Source organism: Pavona decussata, unplaced genomic scaffold, assembly GCF_977016875.1.
Source record: "Pavona decussata unplaced genomic scaffold, jaPavDecu1.1 SCAFFOLD_215, whole genome shotgun sequence".
In the NCBI taxonomy this organism is placed as follows: Eukaryota; Metazoa; Cnidaria; class Anthozoa; order Scleractinia; family Agariciidae; genus Pavona; species Pavona decussata.
The window spans coordinates 1,234,725-1,254,025 of NW_028145620.1; the positions used below are offsets into that span (position 1 = coordinate 1,234,725).

The following is a 19,301-nucleotide window of genomic DNA, read 5'->3' on the forward strand; positions in this document are numbered from 1 at the left end:
AGCAATATCAATTTCTGAGTATGTGTCATTTTGCATGCAAACTTGTGTCAATGCATACAACTTTGTAACTACATTTATGCAAATGAAACTTCAACTGCGCATCACCAAAGATCTCTGAGAATGAAAGCAAGAAGACCATTAAGGCTGAGCACCAAATTTTAACCAGCTGGTACAACTTGACAATAAAAGGATCACAAGAGGCTCATTATAAAGCGCTTGCCTTCATCACCTCTTTCCCATACTCACGATCACCTTCCTCACAGCACACTCATTCACACCTTCCCTGTGCTAAAACATTCTTACTGACCCTCGAACAAAACCCTGACATGTTAGCCACGTCAAACAGTAACACTCACTGACAAACCCTTTCTCCTGCACTTCTGCTGCTAATCCCTCACGATGTTCAAACAACAGCACACTCCCATTATATGCCATCTTAGCTTAGAAATTAACACCTCCTCCAAAAGGGTCTTTTTAACCATCACAAACTACTTCCTCAATACAAACCCTGCACTACCTTCCTGTTGAGTCTCTCCTCTGCCTTAGTAGATCGGATGTCATCACTCCTACTCCCTTAACCTCCTTATAACTCTCTCTCCATCACCACCACCACCTTGTTATGCCAGGTGTACCAACCAGACCACATGGCAAATGGATAATTTGACAATACATGATAGGGTTCCCATAATCACCACATGCATGTTAAGCAACATATGGGAACCTCCATCACGTAATGTCAAATTATCCATTTGGCTTGTGGTCTGGTGACGATGGAGAGAGCTGTGAAGGGGGTTTAAAGTTCTAGGGAGTAGGACTGGTGAGATCAAATTTAGTAAGGCAGGGGAGAGACTCAACAGAAAACTAATCCGAACACTTTAAATCCTGCACCAGCCCCAGGTCTGCTCAATGAGTAGTGCTGATTATGAAGGGGCATCGCTAGTCTCCACCTTCAACGAATCCTTCACACTCAGCTTCTTCCTTTCCCAGTTCAGCTTCCAACTATAGTCCTTTCTGGGCGTACTGGCGAGGTTCACGTGATAATCTGATTTATACCTTGCACAGCACTCGCAACTCATAGTTTTCAATCTCCAACCAAAACCACTCTCTGCTGTTCACTCCTTGACCACATCAACCGGTCTGGCTTTGCAAATTGGTGGCAAACCAGAAAGTCAGCAGCACCATGTTGAAGGTGAAATGTGCAAAACCTTTTTCACACCATGGTGTACTGCACACCCTAACATCCTCCTCCTTCTTTTACAATGAGTGCGAGGAAACCAAATAATAAATAGAATAAACGAGATGAAAGACATATGGTCCTAAGCTACAACAGATACGAAACTTTATATACCCAGAGAGAGTGCATCCAAGATAGTTCTAAATGAACAACTGGTTTTGATACACGGCCTGATCGCGTTTTTTTAACTATGGTTGGTCAGATGCCTTTTCCTTTGTGGTGTAAAATTGGCTTAGGTGCCTTGGGGTTTCTTTTATGCCTTCTAAGGCTGGAATCGGTGAACTAACACCAGGATAAGAGGTGCTTGGAGATGACGGCAGTGGTAAAATTTCATCTTCAGCCCTCCTCAATGTTGGTTTGTGGCAGATGACTGGCTGAGGCTTCTGAGAGGCAGAAGATAGCTGTGCTGTGTTGGATGGTTCATCTGAAACCACAGCAGTGGGTAATGTGCAGATGAGCAGTTTTTCATCCACATCTTCAGGATGAGGGTGTCCGGTGGGGGTGGGGCTGCTGGGCGAAAGTGTACTCGGTTCTTTCTAGTGAGCCCAATGGGGGCTCTCTAAGATACATGATCTGGGGGAGGGTAGGGCTGTTCCAAGACCATACAACCATGGAGCAGACTTGTGGAAGGGTGACGGTTTGACATAGATGAAATCACTGATTTCCATACGTGGCAGTGTGCCGATGGCCCTGGTGTGTTAATGGTGTTAAGTTTGGGCTCGTTTGTTTGGTAGGAAGCAGTCTACGTGTAAGGCGTCACATGCCCCATTGTACTAAGGTTAGGGTGTGACTGACATGGTTGGGGGGTGGGGGGTGTTTCTGTACAGGAGAGGTTTGTGTAGGCTGGGTTTACCAGATTTTTTAGAATCCACTTGACCATTTTCACTTAGGCTTCTGATTTCCCATTGCCTGGTGGCCAGGAAGGTGAGCTTGTGCTGTGTTGGATCTGGTATTTTTGATAGAGCCTTTTAAAGTCAATTGCAATGAATTGGGCACTGTTGTCAGTAAGGAATACCATAAAATACCATGACGAGTAATTTGACCTTCTGTTTTTGTTGCAATTGTGATGGATAAAATGTTATCCAGCGCATCGACTACGATGAAATCAGAGTAACGATCTGTTGTGACGAGGTAGGCACCTGACTCAAATTCACAGAGGTCTTGACTGACGAGCTGCCATGGGTATCATGGCGTTGGCTGTGACTTCATAGGGGCCTTATAGTTCCGTGTTTAAAATTGTGCACACTTATCACAGGAGTGGCAGAGCTCTAGAAAGTCAGACTTCATCCCTGGCCAAAAGCCAACGTCCTTACTGAGACATAGGTTTGATTCTGGTCTGAAGTTTGCTATGTAAACCTTCTTCAGAACGTGGGCACTTCAGGCCACAGGGATGACTACTGGGTTTTCCTTGTTGATGATCCAATTTTGGCGGTGAGCTCATCTCTGAAGGTCCAGTAGGAGTGGAGGACCTGGGAGAGTTGTGACTTGCTTAAAAGCCAGCCTTAGATGATGATCTTGGTGAATTCACAAAGGGTAGGATCCTGTTTATCCAATCTTTGATATCTTCCAACATTTGGGAGGTGATTCGTGGGTTTTGTAAGTGGTGGTCAATGTCAAGTCTGAAGATCTCAAAGTTGCTTTGCTTCAAGTCGTTAGTGGTAAGAAGTGTGGACCTGGAGAGCGTGTTGGCCAGTAGGAATGAGGTTCCTCTTTTTTGTATGTGACTCTGATAGAGTAACGCTGCTGCAATGGAGCTGCGTGGAGTGGTTTTTCGAAGACTGTTTCTAGTGATTGGTGGTCAGCCTGAACATTGATTTTAGGGCCATAGATCGACTGGTCCCATTTGTCACAGGCTGCCACGATGGGGAGGCATTATTTCACAATCTGGGCCCACAGCTCTTCATTTGGTCATAGTTTACAGGAGATGTAGGCAACTGGCTGGAGATTACTAGAGTCATCAGGGTGAAGCTGGGCAGCTCCAAAGCCATTTTGCGAAGCATCAACTTGAAGAGTGATCGATTTGTTGACGTCGAAGTGGGGTAGACATGGAGAGGATGAGATGAGCTGCCTTGCTTTACTGAAGGCCTCTTTATGGACACCTGTCAAAATGAATTCTCTGTCTTACTTTGTGCTGTCAAAGAGGGGTTTGATAGCATCACAAATATTGGGTAAAAGTGGTTGAGGTAGTTTACCATGCCACAGAATCGTATCACTCCTTTGTTTGTCTGTTGGGACAGGCATGTTTGATATGGCTCTAACCTTGCTAGGGTCAGGTTCTATGCCTTGCTCAGATATCACATGTCCCATGAAGGTGATCTTTGACAGCTTGTATTGGGTTTCTGTGGGTTGAAATTTAGGTTCCTTTCACGGGCATGGCTCAAAAGGGTAAGGTGTCACCTTGACCCACCACAAGTATGTCATCAGTTATGCAGTAAACCCAGAGCTTCATGCATTTCATAGCTGAAGTTCTTCTGGGGCATTGCTAATCTCATAAGCAAGGCGTAACCAGCAATATCTGCCCCATGGAGCATGCAGGGCCGTGCACAAGCTCGCTTGCTCTGTGACGTTTATCTGAGTTAAACCATGAAGGGCATGAAAGATCGAAAAGGTCTTGTGCCTCGTGCCTGACAATTTTGGTAGTGACTCTTCAATAGTAGGGATTTGGTAGCGTGGGATGATAGTGGCCTTGTTCAAGTTCTGACTTGGTCCAGACCAAGTCATAGTTTGGCGGTGCCCCCTGTTCCTGCATCAGCTGGGGGGTTGGAATACTCCTTTCCCACTCTTCACTACGTCATCAAGTTTTGCTTTTACCTTAAGCAGTTTCGCTACTGCTATCCTATGGATACCAGCATGGAATGGGGTGATAAGGTTGAGCCACAGTTCCAAGGCCTCAAAGTTCTCCTCGTAGTGCCATTGTTGGTCATCTTTCTGGGGGGGTTCCTGGGGAGTTGTTGTGGATTTGTTTGTTGTATTGTGGGGATTTGGTGTTGTCAGATGACTGTGTGGTTTAGGCACGATGTCTGTTGTTGCTGAGGAAAATCTTGTCTTGTGGGAGGTTATTACTAATTAGACCAAGACGCTAGCTGTCTTTACCACTGATTAGTGCAGGCTCACCAGGCACGTCTGTTGAGTCTATCACTTGAAACTCCAGTGTTTCAAAGTGACGGTCCTTCACTCACATGCAAGGCTTATTTTACCTATGGGATGGATGGCTTTTCCAGAGTAGGGAAACATCTTTGCATAGGATTGCTGTGGTGGGGGAGGGGTGTTCAATATCTTTTTGTAGACTGATGATGGAAGAGTGTTGATACACATTGCTGCTGAATCTACTTGCATTAGCACCGGCACTGTTTTTTCAGGGCTCACAGAGACAAGGAGCAAGGTGAAGTACTTGTCATCCTTGAACGAGTTGTCATAGTGAGTGGAAACCAAGAATGATTGAACTATGTAGTCATCATCATCAGGGAGGTATCCACAAGGGTGGAGGGTTGTTCGGTAAACTGATGAGCAGTGTCTGTGCACTTAGCAAGTGAGCGCCTATTGGACATCCTTTGTTTCTTCTCATACCCCACCTTGAACCTGTCCTTGGAAGATCTGCACACTTTACTAAGGTGGTTCTCAGTCATGTAGCAGTTAGTGCAGTAGGAACCTGGTTTGGTTACGGGGCATTCGTTGTGGGGATGCCTGAGGCCTCCAGACCAGCCGCACTGTGGTTGTGTAGGGTTGTGAGGTTTGCCTGATGGATTTGTTTCTCCGATAGTAGGTTGGTAGACTGAACAATGGCTATGTTAGTATTGTGGTGAGCTTCCGATGATTTTGCTCAGGCAAGTTGCTCTTCGAATGTGTAGGGGGTTTTCTCTTCTTCTTTGTAATGATAGAGGAGTATCTCCCTCAAATCCTTGTTGTGAGCTCCAGTGTATAAGCAGTCACGCATGAGTTTCTGTAACGGGTTGGTCATTTCTGTAGACCTCGTCTTTTTGGCCATGAATTTGTGTTTCAAAGTCTTATGGAATAAGAGGGGTTTTGTGTACAGCTGAAGATGACATTGTCGTGGCCAAAAAAGTGCTCTTCAAGACGTTGCTGGACTTTTCTCCATTGACTTTTCTCGGTTTCAGTCAGCTTTACAAGAATTGTATTGTCGAAGATGTTCAAGACGTCATCTGATAGCACAAGGTAAATGCTGCTATTTCACACTGTGCTTTGTCAGCAACCCAATGTTATGGTGTATCCGGATCCTTCTTAAGTTCTTGCCAAGACCATTGTAGAAGGCACCAGGCATCGAATTTCCATCGCCAGATCCTTACACTTGCCAGTTTGTCATTAGATATTATCAACCTCTGAGGCTTGCTTTCAGCTGGATGTGCTTTGTGATCAATCAGCAATGCTGCGAAGGTTTTCAAGATTATGTTTCGGTTCGCTGGCTTTCTTGGGTTCCCAACATGGCTAGGTAGGTTTCTCCAAGGGCTTTGTGTAGGTTCTTCACATAGTTTTACTTCTGACACCAAACAGGCAGAAAACAAGAGAGACAGCAGCACCATGCTGGAGTTGAAACATGAGAAACTTTTATTCTGATTGTGGTGCATTGTGACCCTACAGACCAAGGTTTAAGCACTGCACCAATCAGTTCACACTACCTCGCCATCTCATCTGCATGATTCGTTATCTCTGCAACACTCCATCAGCGTCCAATTGTAAATCGTGGTACATGATGCAAAGCAAAATACATTTGTCACAAACCAAGGGAAAACAGACAAAATTAACTCACTGTATTTGAAGCCTGGTGGAGAGTAATAGTTTGCTGTCCTGGTGGCTATTCCTCCCTTGGCTTGATTCTATAGATAAAGTCATTTTAATGCAATAATTTTAATAAAACCTTAACAGCTCCTGATTATAATTTAACAAAAATAAAATAGCAAACATGTTTACAGTTGACGTGATGAAACTAAACATTTTATGTTAACTTCTTAGCATCATGATGAGAGTACTATTGGATTCTACCAAGAGTTCCTCAATTGTCTCCATTGATCAAACAGTTTATGTGAACACTTTTCATTTTTAATGAAATATACCTGGAAAAATCGCGTCACATCACGCCATGGTATATTGAACCAACTATCATAGATAGTGAATAACAGCAAAATTAAGTTCATTTAATAATTACCACCCATTCCTTCTGTGATGGTAGTTTCTCAATGCTATCATTTGTATTCCAGTACAGGGCAAGACTGTCAAGTTTAGCAAGCTGAAAAATAAAAAAGTGCAATTATGTAAGTTGTTAACTAGAAAGAGTTCCAATTGATAAAATAAATTTGTGTAGCTCCAAAAAATATCCACACCCCTCCCAAACAATTTTGTTTTGTTTTGTTTAGAACCGGCCCATTCATCTGGCAATTGAAATTAAGCTCCCATATCTTCCTTTAAAAAGTTTTTACTTTTGAGACCCCCCTTTCTTGTTTAACGTGGCTAAATAAACTACTACTACCTCTATAAGGAAATACTTTTCAACACAAACATAAACGCCAACTCTGCCAAGAGCGTGGAGCCCGCATATGAAATGGTGAATCTCCCAATCTCCTGTACAGGTGACCAAATCTTTCCAGATAAAAGCCACAGTTTTTGAACTTTTTCCTATTTTTAACCCTAAATTTTCCAACTTCTATTGTCATATCATGTTGAAACTCATGTTTTAAGTAACCATAACTTGCTCAATTTTTCATTCATGTTTCCTTCAACATTACAGACATTAACAGAATCGGATGGAAATGGATCAATTCTGCAGGGAAGTGGGGGGAGGGTGTGGTGGGTTGATACTCTTAAGGGGGAGGAGTGGGGTGATGATAGGGGATTGGCACAGTAAAAGAAAATATCTTCAGATTTCAGATCTACAGAGGTTGGTATCTCTGCATTTAAGGATAAAACGTCCTTCAGTTAAGTGAAGCATTAAATCAATTGAGTAAATCTAAACCTAATTTTATATAAAAAAGTCTGACTTAGTTTTTTGCAAAATGTTTATTATGGATGCCTCACCTTATGCACAAGTTGTACACTTGAACTGACAATAGCAGGGACCCAGTTTTCATCTGTTGACTGTAAAATTGATGCATATTAGTTGTTTTAAAAGTAGCTAAATTATTCAGTAGAATGAAGCAATAAAATATATTGAGTGTCCAGAGTAACACGCTGTCTGCAGAGGGAAATATGATTGATGCACTTACCTCTGCGGATAAATTCTCTAAAGTAACACCAATAGAAAATGGGGATGAGGGGTTGGTGACCTGTCATTAAAAGAGCAACAGAAATGCTGTTCAACAAAATCAAAAAGCTTAAACAGTTACCATCTATCTCTGGTTATTGTTACATGATCATAACATTACTGATCCTAGTTGGACACATCCTACATGAACCTAGCACATATAATTGCAGGGTTTCATCAAGATTTTGAAAAATCTGGCAGGCAAGGGTTTATTGCACCTGGGCAGGATAGTTACTACTTGGATGTGATCTTCCATGGAAAACGTTGGCATAAACGTTAAAAACAGTGACAGGTGAAGTACTGTTCACAGTAATTATCCCAGTGACCAGCCATTTTAAAATGTATCCCCTGAAAAACATTTATGAACTAGCCCACAATGAGTTTCTCTGTAGCTCACTGGTTAGAGTATGTCACCAGTGTGTGTCAGGTATCATACCGTCAAGGACTTAACTTTTTCGCATTCAGTTGTCCCAGGCACTGACTCAGACTACCATTATTTAATGAACAGTTATCATTGATAATATGAACATGAAATAACGCAACACAAGAATAATTAATTCTTTCTGTGCCATTTTCAATAAAACTATTCTGACTTCCAGCTTGTTTAGGCAAGAAATCTTACTCTATATAATACATAGCTTTTCCTATCCTTACCTTGGCGAATGGTGAGGGCAACCCTACTTTCCAGAGAAATTGAATAATATGCATGGTAACGAAGAAGCGCTATAGATTTTCTTATCATGTCAAATGGCTGCTTGTGCATGTTGACGTTTAATGAGAATTTTATGGACCAAGCTGGCTCGATTCTATAAATTTTGCCCAGCTCTCTTTTCTTTTGACACGAGGACCTCAACTTTCACTTGTTCAACACAATAAAAAAGAAATTTCTACAGGTAAATTATCTTCAATTTCTTGAAAGTGGCTGATAAAAGCTAATATAAAAATTATACTTACAGAGTCTTCATAACGAACATGAATATTGCGAACAGAGACCTAAAAGAAAAAAAGACATTCATTTTTGTAAATACAGTTCATACTGTAGTGAACAAAATCTTTTCAATGAAATACTCTTTCCAACAAGAAGCTGTTATCAGCTTTTATAACCCACCCATTAATTTTGGCGTGATTTTATTGGCTACTTTACATCATGTGGTGCAAATTCACAGGACGGTTATCACGCAATAAACCCCGCCTAGGTCGATATTTGCCCTCCTGTTATTTCCATTGAAAAGAAACAAAGCCAGCAGAAAAAAGGCAGCTCAAAAGTTTCACCTTTTAATCTTTATTATTTTACATGGGAGAAAAACAAACTTGTTTTTTAGATTTCCAGTCATGTTTACAGCAAAAAGCTGGTTGCAAATGCTGTTCCGGAAAGTACAAAAATATCAACGAAACATGCTGTCAACGTCTTTGAAGGTGAAGAAAGTTACGAGTAGACTTTCAGATTTAGTCAGTTTGCCAAATTTTGGTCCTTGTTTACGTCAATCACGCGCATCCGCTGTCAGATCAGCACTGGCTTTTTTACGAGCGGTTTTCGCGCGATGTAAAAATTAATAGGAGGGTTATAAAATAAATAAACCCCTTTCTGGCTTGCTGGTATGTCGGCTAATAATGTCCTTGGCTGAGAGATTGTCCTCAAAATTTCATATTTGCCCTCGAAGCTTCGCTTCTCAGCCAAATATTCATTTTGCGGACAATCTCTCAGCCGCGGACATTACCAGCCAACATACCAGCCACCTAAAGGGGTTTATTTACTAAATACTCGAGCCACATTTGACTGAGTGGTGCGTAAGCCTATGATCTTTTAGCAGTGATAACTTCCAGCATTGCTAACTCCCCAAAATCGATAGATATAGAGATATACACTCAGGAAAAAAAAGTTCAGGCTTCAGAAGTGATTCATCCTTTTATTGCTACTAGCCTGCGTAGCAGTCGTTTCCGTTTCCTTCAAGCCAAGCGGGGTAAGCGCTCGAGGGCATTGGGCAAAAAGGAGCAAAAAAAGTAGGAGCGGGGGGGAGGGGCGGGGAAGGAAAGGAAACGCCTGCCGCTGAGCCCAGACATTTTACCGAACGCCGTTCGTCAGCGAACGGGAGGCAATGATGTATTACCATTGGCCAATCGTCCGTCAATCAAACTCACAGACCAAAGCGACATCCGGTTAACCGTTTATCAAAGATGAAAATATGGCCGAGGCGGAAAATAACTCTCTCGAGTGTCCTTTCGATTTCGAGTTTGCTTTGCTTTGGAAACGACTAAACTACTTTCGCAGGGAGATACGTTAATTCAGTTGAAACCGGAGCAAAGGACTACTTTAAGAGCGAATGTCTATTAACATCAAGCAAAATCAAAATTCTCGGTCACGCTCAAAATATGGTTTTCATTGCGCTTTGTTTTGTTGGTAGGTAATATCGTCTCAACAAACATGGTGTCATTCGTTTTTCGAAATCCTGCCGGAATTTTTAAAAATTTAAGAAAATTTGTTCTGGCTGTCGGCTCAAAGACGCGAAAAGCTGGAAGCAAAATTGGCTGGTCTGAAAGCTTGTTTCGCGTACGAACAAAGAAATTTCTATTCAAACTCTGTAATCATAAATAGATATAGGAGGCCTCAAGTAAATACTTTGCAGGAAAATTTCAGTTCTAACCACGGTCTGAAAAGGAAGTTTTCAATATTTTAGAACGACTTTGTATTTCACGCTACGCGAAATACAAATTTATTCTGGAAACGCGAGGAAGTATTTTAGCCATGTGGGACAAGCTCATTCTGTCTGTAATTCCAGCTGTAAGCAAATGAGTTGATATTCTAAAACATAAGTAAAATTTGTCTTGGGTAATTTATCTACGCTTTGTTCGAGCGACGTAAAGTTCGAGAATCGAAAATCTTGAAGTAAACAAGTTGCCTGCCGCGATTCTGTTTTCGCTGAGATTTACCAGAAGTTTTAAAAATGATTGGTTCTTATGTGACATTTGACGTGACAGTGTAGGCCCCAAGGGAGCGAAGCCATTTGGGGGCGTTCGGTAAAATGTCTGGGCTCAGCGGCAGGCGTTTCCTTTCCTTCCCCGCCCCTCCCCCCCGCCCCTACTTTTTTTGCTCCTTTTTGCCCAATGCCCTCGCGCGCTTACCCCGCTTGGCTTGAAGGAAACGGAAACGACTGCTACGCAGGCTAATTGCTACAGCTCTGTTTCATATGGTCAAGAGCTGACCACACTCTGATCAGGCAACTTCAACGAATGACCGGTAAAGATTCAAAAGCTGGCTATATAGAGTAATCAAAAACTGGCGATTTAACACAAGCAAGAATTCACGTGCCATGATACAAACGGTTACGTTACGTTATACAAGAGGTTTTTGGTACATATCTATTTATGTGATCGGGGCATGGATTTGTGAAATCGGAATCAATCGAACTGGTGATTTAAAACAAGCGTTTGCTGGGCGATAAAATACTAATACACGTGGCATGATACAATTCACGTGCCATGATACAAACGGTTACTTTACGTTATTCGAGAGGTTTTGAGTACATATCTATTTCTGTGGGGGCATTAACTTGGTAATTAGTTGCGTTTGTTCAGGCTACAAAGATCTTTTCTTCGGATTAAAATAAACTTTTCGTGAAGACATAGGTTACATTTCTTGTTAGTGTTATTATAGGGTTTGCACTTTTTGAGTACTTTCCATTTAATGCGAAATGTTTTGTTTGCGTCCTTCACGGTCCATAAATGTTCAGATGGTTCCGTTGCATTTCGTCTGTTGGCGTTTCGGGAAGAATGTGTTGTGGTTTCGGTATCGTTCTTTAAAGTTTGATGCCAGTCCCACGTACGATTCTGTTGTTGTTACCATCATTTGCTAGACCACATTCGCTTGGAGGCATTTACCATCAAGTGAGCATTCTGCCTTCTTCCTGCAGTTGCAGCTCGGGTCATGATTTTGGTTTGGGGTCGTTGCTACATTTGAGAGTATCTGTTTGTTATGTGATGCGATGATGGTTTTCATGTTTGGCATGCATGAGTAGCTGAGTTTTAGTGTGTGTCTGTTGAAGATCATGTTTAATGGGTGGTTCTTGGGGAAGCATTTGTTGACGATGGATAAAAATCTCCGTACAATTGACAATTTTTAAATCTCCTATATTTAGCATATACTGACATAAACACACTAATATCAACTTATCAATATAAGCTCAAATTCTTTTACTCAGATGTATCAATGATATGAAAACATGATTTAGCCAAACAAAGCTCTGTAAGCTCTAGGGCACAAATTCAAGAAGTTTGTTGACAAAACGGTTTCCTTCTTGAACAAATTCAAAAACTGATGACAAAATTGCAAGTACGTTTGCATAATTTGTCATGCGTGATGTATTCCTTGGCCCGCCAATTTTTCTGAACGTGCCTTGTTTCGCGTTTCATAATAAAAATGCTCCACATGATAACCCATGAAGGTTCAGGATTTTTCCGGCGGAGGAATCAAACACAAGAATTGTCATCGCAGGACTGAGTGTGACACGATAGCGATCGCGTCACCGATTACATCTCTATAAGGTCAAACTAATCGGTGGTCACCCAAATCAAGCTATTCAGCGGTACTTTCTTTTTGGGCTATTTTGATGTTTATTATGCGTAGATCGCACTTGTAAGTCTCTGGATGAAAACCTAAGGCGTGGACATTAAAATAAAAGCTAAAGAGTAGCAGTTTTCTCAAATGTGGATTTCGGCACTTCTTAAAGTTGACCTTTGAAAGTTAGAACGGGTAATGGGTCCTATTCACCTAAACATCGAGCACCTCCGCTGTCCTATTATTCCAAGCATTCACTGAGTCAGAAACTGTCTCTCTTTTCCCCTATTCCTCAGCGTGCACTTGCGATCGATCGTTCGATTTGACATGACCATTCTTCTGCTGTGAAACATTCGCGTTGCTTGCGGTGAGGTCTGCATTTGAATCTTTGGAATTTTCTTGAATTTTCTGAGCATTCTGCAGCATCTTGCGAAGGTCCCGAAGAAAGCTGCAAAACCTCACTATACTTTTCTGTTTCAATTTCGCATTCGCGTTTTGCATGCCCTCCATCTACATCATCTTGCGCTGAGTTAAATTCATTTGCGTGCTGATCGTGCGACAAACCTTCCAAAGGTTCATGATTTCTTGCACAACTGTCACCCTCGCTAATTTGCCAATCAGCCGAGACCGAATGCACCATGTTCAAGCTACCTCCTCTTCTCTTATGCTATATCCACGGGCTTTAATCCTTTCGTTTTCGCTTTCTTCACCACTCGACATGCTATCATTGCCATCACCTTTTTGTTCTAACGACTCCAGTACTCTCTCTGTGCTTATTAAGGGAAACCGTTCACGGACGCTTCACAACCGACGCCAAATGTTTTGATTCGAAAGAATAGTGACTCACAGAATACATCGGGGAAAGGGAGGGGGAGCTAAGGAAGGGAAAAAAATGAGGGAGTTGGGGGCACTCCCCTCCCCTTTCCCGATTACTTAACTCGCCGCCTCACGGCCCGAGTACAAAGAACGCGAAGAATTTGATAACACTTCCGAAAACTTAATTCGTGCCGCTCGTGTACAAAACCGAGACCGAGAACAATAACTCATGGCCCGAAGTCTGATCTCACAGTCCATTGCCACCACAAAAATAAAAAAGAATTTAATAACGCTACCTAAACCTTAACTCGTGCCGCCTTACGGCCCGAGTAATAAAAGGCAGAAAGAAACAGATGCACTCACAAGAGAAACAAAACATACCTGAAGATTTTTTACAATCTGCATGGCTAACTTCTCAACAAAGCTATCAGACTTTTCATCTTTTTGGGTGACTGGAAGTTAAATAATTTTAATTAGTTGCTTATTAAACAAGTTTATACTTTGGAATCTAGCAACAACAAAGAAGTTGGTAAGATTCACATCCTTTGTGGTTGGATGTATGAGGATGTATTTCTTAGATACATGATAAAATGACTACACAAGCAGAAAGGTAGCCATATGTTAAGCAGCAACCTTCCCAAATTTTTTGTTATTAGTAGTAAAACACATACACTGCAGGCAGCAAGGGTGAGTCCTTTCCTCCTAGCATTGTCCAGTGCCAAGTTAGTAACAAATGAGTGACTGTATGCATTGCAGATAACCTAATCACCAGTTGGTTGCCAGTGCAATTTGAACTATCATAGGGCTCAGAAATGGGAGTGTTGCCAGGGGGTAGAGCAGGGCAGTGGGGGAGCGGGGGGGCATCACTATCCGATTTTTTCTAAGGCCTGAATGTGTTGTTACATTATGAAGAACAACATAATACATTGGTTGGAATGTAAACCATGGTTTTTGAAAAGGGACACATGCTGAAGAGCTGTTTTGTTTGACCAAAGATGTACAATGTAATATTATAGTTTCCAACCAGGTAACTAAACCTAAACAGCCATTCTCTGAATCACTAAGCAACAAAGAAAAATGGTAAGTTGGAGGGTTGCAGGGTCATTCAAGACATTCGCACATAAGAGCCCCTTGAAAATTTAAGATGACTTTCCAGAGGTGCCAAGATATTTGAAATTCAAATTAGATACCTTCAGTTTTACCAATGCATTGGTGTCAAAATTGATGTAGCAAGATTGATCAGACGTTTTATAATGTAATCTAATGGTAGATTGAATTGGAAGCACACCTTTTTCAGGGTTGTAGTGAAACAGCTGTTCAAAAAGGCTCTTCACCAGTTGAAACTTTTTCTAATAAATGTAGGGATGTAGACTAATCCACTACATACTTTGTGCGCCATAATTGACATACTGGTGCAAAGTTTTGTGCCAGTATGTTTTTACCTATGGTAACTCCACTATGCTGCAGTTTTACACTTAACCCTGGGTTGGGTTGCTGTTATTTTTATTTGTTTTAAATTGTACAATATAATATGTAGGTAAGTGTATACAGCTGTACCATTTTTCTTCTTTTCCTCCTCTAGTTTCCTGGCCAGTTCAACTGCTTCCAACTGTCTCTGTTTCTTTTCCTGTTTGGCCTTCTCCTCTTTCTCCTCATTGTATTTGACAACTAACAAGACAAACATTCTACGGATGAGTAAAAGACATTTCTAGACCAACATGTAATTTGAAGTGTAAAAACAGGCTGAGCTTAACCTTTAAAGCCTCAATAAGAAAATACATATTCTCCCCACATTTCTCAACACATTTCTTGTTCTCCAAGTTGGGTGAATTTCCTTGAGCATCAAATCAAATTTAATCTTTAGAGATTGTGTTCTTCATTCTCGTTAATTTCTCATGGAGATCAGCGTTTCTTTCTGACGTCAACAGAGAATCAGTGGTAAGGATGGTAGTCACTTGTAGATTGGCAATGAGTCATGTTTTCATTCCTTAATGAAATAATTATTAATTGATTTTTATATTTTTTACAAGATGGTTTAATTTTCATACAAAATGGTGTATGTACATGTACAATACACCATTTCCGAGTTGCTGTAAAACTCATTATGACAGCGAGGCTCAGTGCAAAGTTTTTATTATGAAAATTAGTTGTCACTAGTATGCAAACAAAACTAAATGTCATAGGAAAGGCTTTTGCACTTAGCCTCGCTTTCATAATGAGGTTTACTGCAACTCGGAAATGGTCTATTACAAAAACTGATGACCAATGGGAGAATACAAACGTTATGCACTTACATTAGCCATTTAAGGGTTCCCAACAGAAATTTCAGTTAGCATGCAATATTTCTGTAAGATTTTTCGTCCAAAGCATGGCCACACATGACATGGGTGAAGGGCAGCATAGTTTGTTGATCTTACTAAATGAACAGTCAGTTCTACAGCCCTAACAATACTGACAACACTTGTGACAGGATACAGGTTCAGGGGTTTCATCAAGATTTTTTTAAACAGCTGGGCAAGACCTTAGTGTGTTAACTAGAATATGGCTTTTTATTGAAAAAGTTCATTGAGGTGTTAAAGCAGTCATCAGTGCAGGGGAAGTCATGTTCACAGACTGCCAATTTGCTTTGGCCTGCAGGTTAAACTAAGAACCTTGAGCATAGCTTGCTTATTTCCCTTGGTTTAGGTAAGCTACATACAATGAAGGACAAAAGGTCTTGGGACAAATTTGCCAAGTATAATTACTTAAAAATGTGAAGTATAAATCACTAATTTAGTGTGACCTAACTAAAGAAGCCATGCTGTCTGTTTACAACCCATTTTACTCCCCACACCCTCCCCCCATACAATGTTGAAGTCCCACAAGGCATTTTTTAACTCGTGAATGCGCGTAGCGCAATGAACGAGTTATAGCGATAGCTGACTATTGACTTGGTTGGTTGGTTGGTTGGTCAGTCGGTCGGTCGGTCGGTTTTGTCGTTAACTTTCGGGCGTGCGCAGTGAATGAGTTTTAAATTCAATTAGTGGAAAAAACATGCGAATATTTATTGTTCACGGCGCATCAGGAAATTCTTATTCAATATGTAGAGAATAATTTGACGATCATTTAGTGCAAGAATGGAGATTTTTCGTTCAATCTGAGCAAAGTTACAAGTTTTTTCAGTTTTTCATAAAGTCAGGGGTCGTAAACTCAATTAGTGAAAAAAAGAACGTGAAAATTTTTTTCACGACGCATCAGAATTCTCTCATTCATTCTGTAGAGAATAATTTGACAATCATTTTAGTGTAAGAATGGAGATTTTTCGTTGAGTCTGAGCAAAGTTATAGGTTTTTTCGTTTTTTTCTACAAAGTGCGGTTTCTTTTAAGGATTAAAAATAACTTAATTTAGAAATAATTTAATTAAAAAATAATTTAATTTGTCAGTTTTCACGCGAAAGTGGAACGTGCCATGCATGTCACGCATCATTGACGTCGTAAACAAAATTATGCAAATTTCTGGTGGAATGAACACTTTAAGATCTTGTCAGCTTTCATAGAGGTTTCAAAGGGAAAAAATGTTTCATCTTCGAAATTTACAACTGGTAATTTATGGGAAAGCAAAAGGACGCGGTCGATAAATAATTCTTATTTAGCAAGAGCTTGTCATAGTTCATTATTTTTACTTGAGGATTGCGTGGACTGAACTCCAAAGGAAAAATTTCACGCATTTATGTCGGGCATGAAATGTAATGCGATACTTTGTTGAACAGATTTCCTTTAGTGAGATCGGCTTGAAAAACACAAATCTACCTGGAAGTTAAAAAAAGTATGCCCTACAGTAATTTTGTAATTTTAATTCCCAAAAAAACTTTGGTCCGATCGCAAAATCCAGTAGCCCCGGACTATCGGACACGAATTTCCATGACGTAGCTGCACATGGCGTGCCTCTATGCACTTTGAAAAAAAACACATGATTTTTTTTTAATCGGCGCATCGGAATAATCGGCTTATTCAATCTGTAGAGAATAATTTGACAACCATTTTTATAGTACAAGAATGGTTATTTTTCGTTACATAATCGGGCAAAGATATAATTTCTTTTAGCTTTCAAGAAAGTTTCCGTAGCCGTCTAAATTTCAATTACTGATGTGTCATCTGCATTCACGAGTTGGCTCACAGGAGCCTTTGATTTTTTTTACACTGACTCAACATTGTACGGGGGTGGGGGTCGGTGACTGGATATTTTCGTTCTTGCTTACCTTGTTTCTGACGTGTGCGTATGAATACAAGTACACTGTAAATTCGAATTTGTCCCAACCCTTTGATCTTTCATTGCAGATTTTTTTACATCCTCACCAGCTTAAACAGTGAAACATCACAAATGACCCTTGGCTAGTTATTTTAAGTCCAGATAGGATTCAAACTTAAAATCTTGAACTGTAACTTAGCAAACCAAGTGTCTCACCAATTTAGCCCTTACAAATATACTGGTAGGTAGAATTCTAGAGCAAGGCAGCCAAAAACATACCAGTGTTTGGTCTAACAAGTAAATAGAGGCCATCAATTTGGGCAACAACTGGCTCTGAATACAGGTTTTTCCAAGGAATTTTTAACACCAGCTTGCCTGTAGTTTCAAAGTAAAACAAGCAAATTAATCAAGTTACATTGCCTTATCATTTGATATGTTATGTGCAATTTGCAGTGCATGCAATTGTTTTCAGAAATGGCAGATCTATAAGGTTAGAAAACAGGTAGAATAATCAACAAGATGGAGGTATAGGAGAACAGTGAGATCACAAGTTAATAAAAATATAAGAAAGCCTGCAAAGGTGATATCACAATGTTCACAAATTATATGCATTCTCTGACACAAAACTGATACATCAGCACCTGAGAGCAGTCTGGGCCATTCAGAGGGTAAAATGTTTTAAGTTCTTGAAACATTTTTCAACCCCCAAACTCATTTTCCTGCAGTTCTGTTTCAATGAATGAACCTGTCTGAAAGTACTACATGTACATAACTCAATAACGAAAATTGAACTTCAAGTAAAAGAGTACTGGAACATATTATTATCCTACCTAAGTGACCACGAAGAACCTTAACAGGCAGGTCAAGATCATCCTAGAAAGAGTCGAATCACCAAGTATAAGACATGTAATATTCAGGGAACAATAAAAATACATTTATGAATGAAAACAAATGATACATCAACCCCTTAATAAACTTGAATGAGATGCATTCACCAATCTTGTACCCAGAGTCCTCAGACTCTTCGACCAGCGGTTGATTGCCAGGAGAGACTCTGGGGTATCCAAAAAATAATAATTTTTTTAAGTCTCGCGTGGCGACCACCTGCTGGCTAAAGAGCCTGAGGACTCTGGGTATGAGATTGTGCACACACCAACTCAACCTTGTTCCTAGGGTTTCTCCTCTTCTGGGAATGAGGTTGTCACCAGGCCCCAGTTGTTCAAAGGCTGGATAACTTTATCCAGTGGGTAAGTCACTATCCGACAGTTTCAATTTGTGCAAAGATTTCAGTATTTCCTCATGCACAAGCGAATATATGCACACTCTAACAAGAACTCAGTTGGGGAGTGTACGAAAACCTTGGACAGCATTTAATGTGGAGTATATTTTAGACCCTGAATAGTGCCTTATCCAGCGGATAAAGTTATTGGACCTGAACAACTGGGGCCAGGTGTTTAATTCTCCCCAAACCCTCTACAGCTGCATTTTAATCACAGTGCCAACATCGCAAGGTGAAGGGGACATCAGCCCCTTATTTTACTGTATGAGGCCACTTGATGGGGCATGGTCCTCAGGGTCTTCTGTCTTAAAGGAAACTACTTTTGGGTTGAATTTGTAGTGATAAACTTGAATCTACTTTCAAAAACAATCAGTCACTGACCTAGTATTGATAGACAGCAAATGATAATACCAAAGCTGGTAATATGGGACATACATGGCCCAGGAATGGGAATGATATGGAACAATAAACTCCTATGCCTCAAATGGAGGTTGGGTGCCCAGGAACCAGGGGGCTGGTACCACCAACCCAAACCCAGGTACAGTAGGTAGAGCACCCTATAAGCCTGACCTGTCCACAAGCTAATGCGCCACCAGCACACCAAACTGTACACCAATAAACGCTAACGCCATGCTAAGACACGCCATCAGGGAGCAAACTTGCTGCATTAAGTTGTTTACTAAGTTAAATTACATTTAACCCTACAATATGTCCCGTATATGGAGATGATATGGTTTTGATATGGGTTATGCTTTTCCATATTAAACCCATAGAAGCCCACTGTTGTCATTCATTTCCCAATTTTTTGTGTTAATCTATGGGTTTGCTACATATTTCGTCCATACTATTTCTATACAATTTCCATAGTATGGGAATGGTATGGTCCCATAGGATTTCCATAACAACACTGATGATGGAATAAAGAACATGATCATAATT

The 19,301-nt window shown here is 40.7% G+C and overlaps 1 protein-coding gene across 4 annotated transcripts in view; it reads right to left on the reverse strand.

Annotated features, from left to right (window-relative positions):
* LOC146459902 (intermembrane lipid transfer protein VPS13A-like) overlaps nt 1-19,301 on the reverse strand; it is a 101,854-nt gene that overhangs the window by 79,484 nt on the left and 3,069 nt on the right. For all 4 annotated transcript variants that reach the window (XM_085088631.1, XM_085088633.1, XM_085088632.1 and 1 more), the window contains exons 3-11: nt 17,914-17,956; nt 17,363-17,458; nt 14,413-14,523; nt 13,237-13,307; nt 8,442-8,480; nt 7,450-7,509; nt 7,262-7,321; nt 6,396-6,476; nt 6,000-6,066 (exon numbers count right to left, since the gene is read on the reverse strand). In XM_085088631.1, coding sequence (XP_084944757.1) covers nt 6,000-6,066; nt 6,396-6,476; nt 7,262-7,321; nt 7,450-7,509; nt 8,442-8,480; nt 13,237-13,307; nt 14,413-14,523; nt 17,363-17,458; nt 17,914-17,956 — 628 coding nt within the window. The remainder of the gene's footprint in view (nt 1-5,999; nt 6,067-6,395; nt 6,477-7,261; nt 7,322-7,449; nt 7,510-8,441; nt 8,481-13,236; nt 13,308-14,412; nt 14,524-17,362; nt 17,459-17,913; nt 17,957-19,301) is intronic.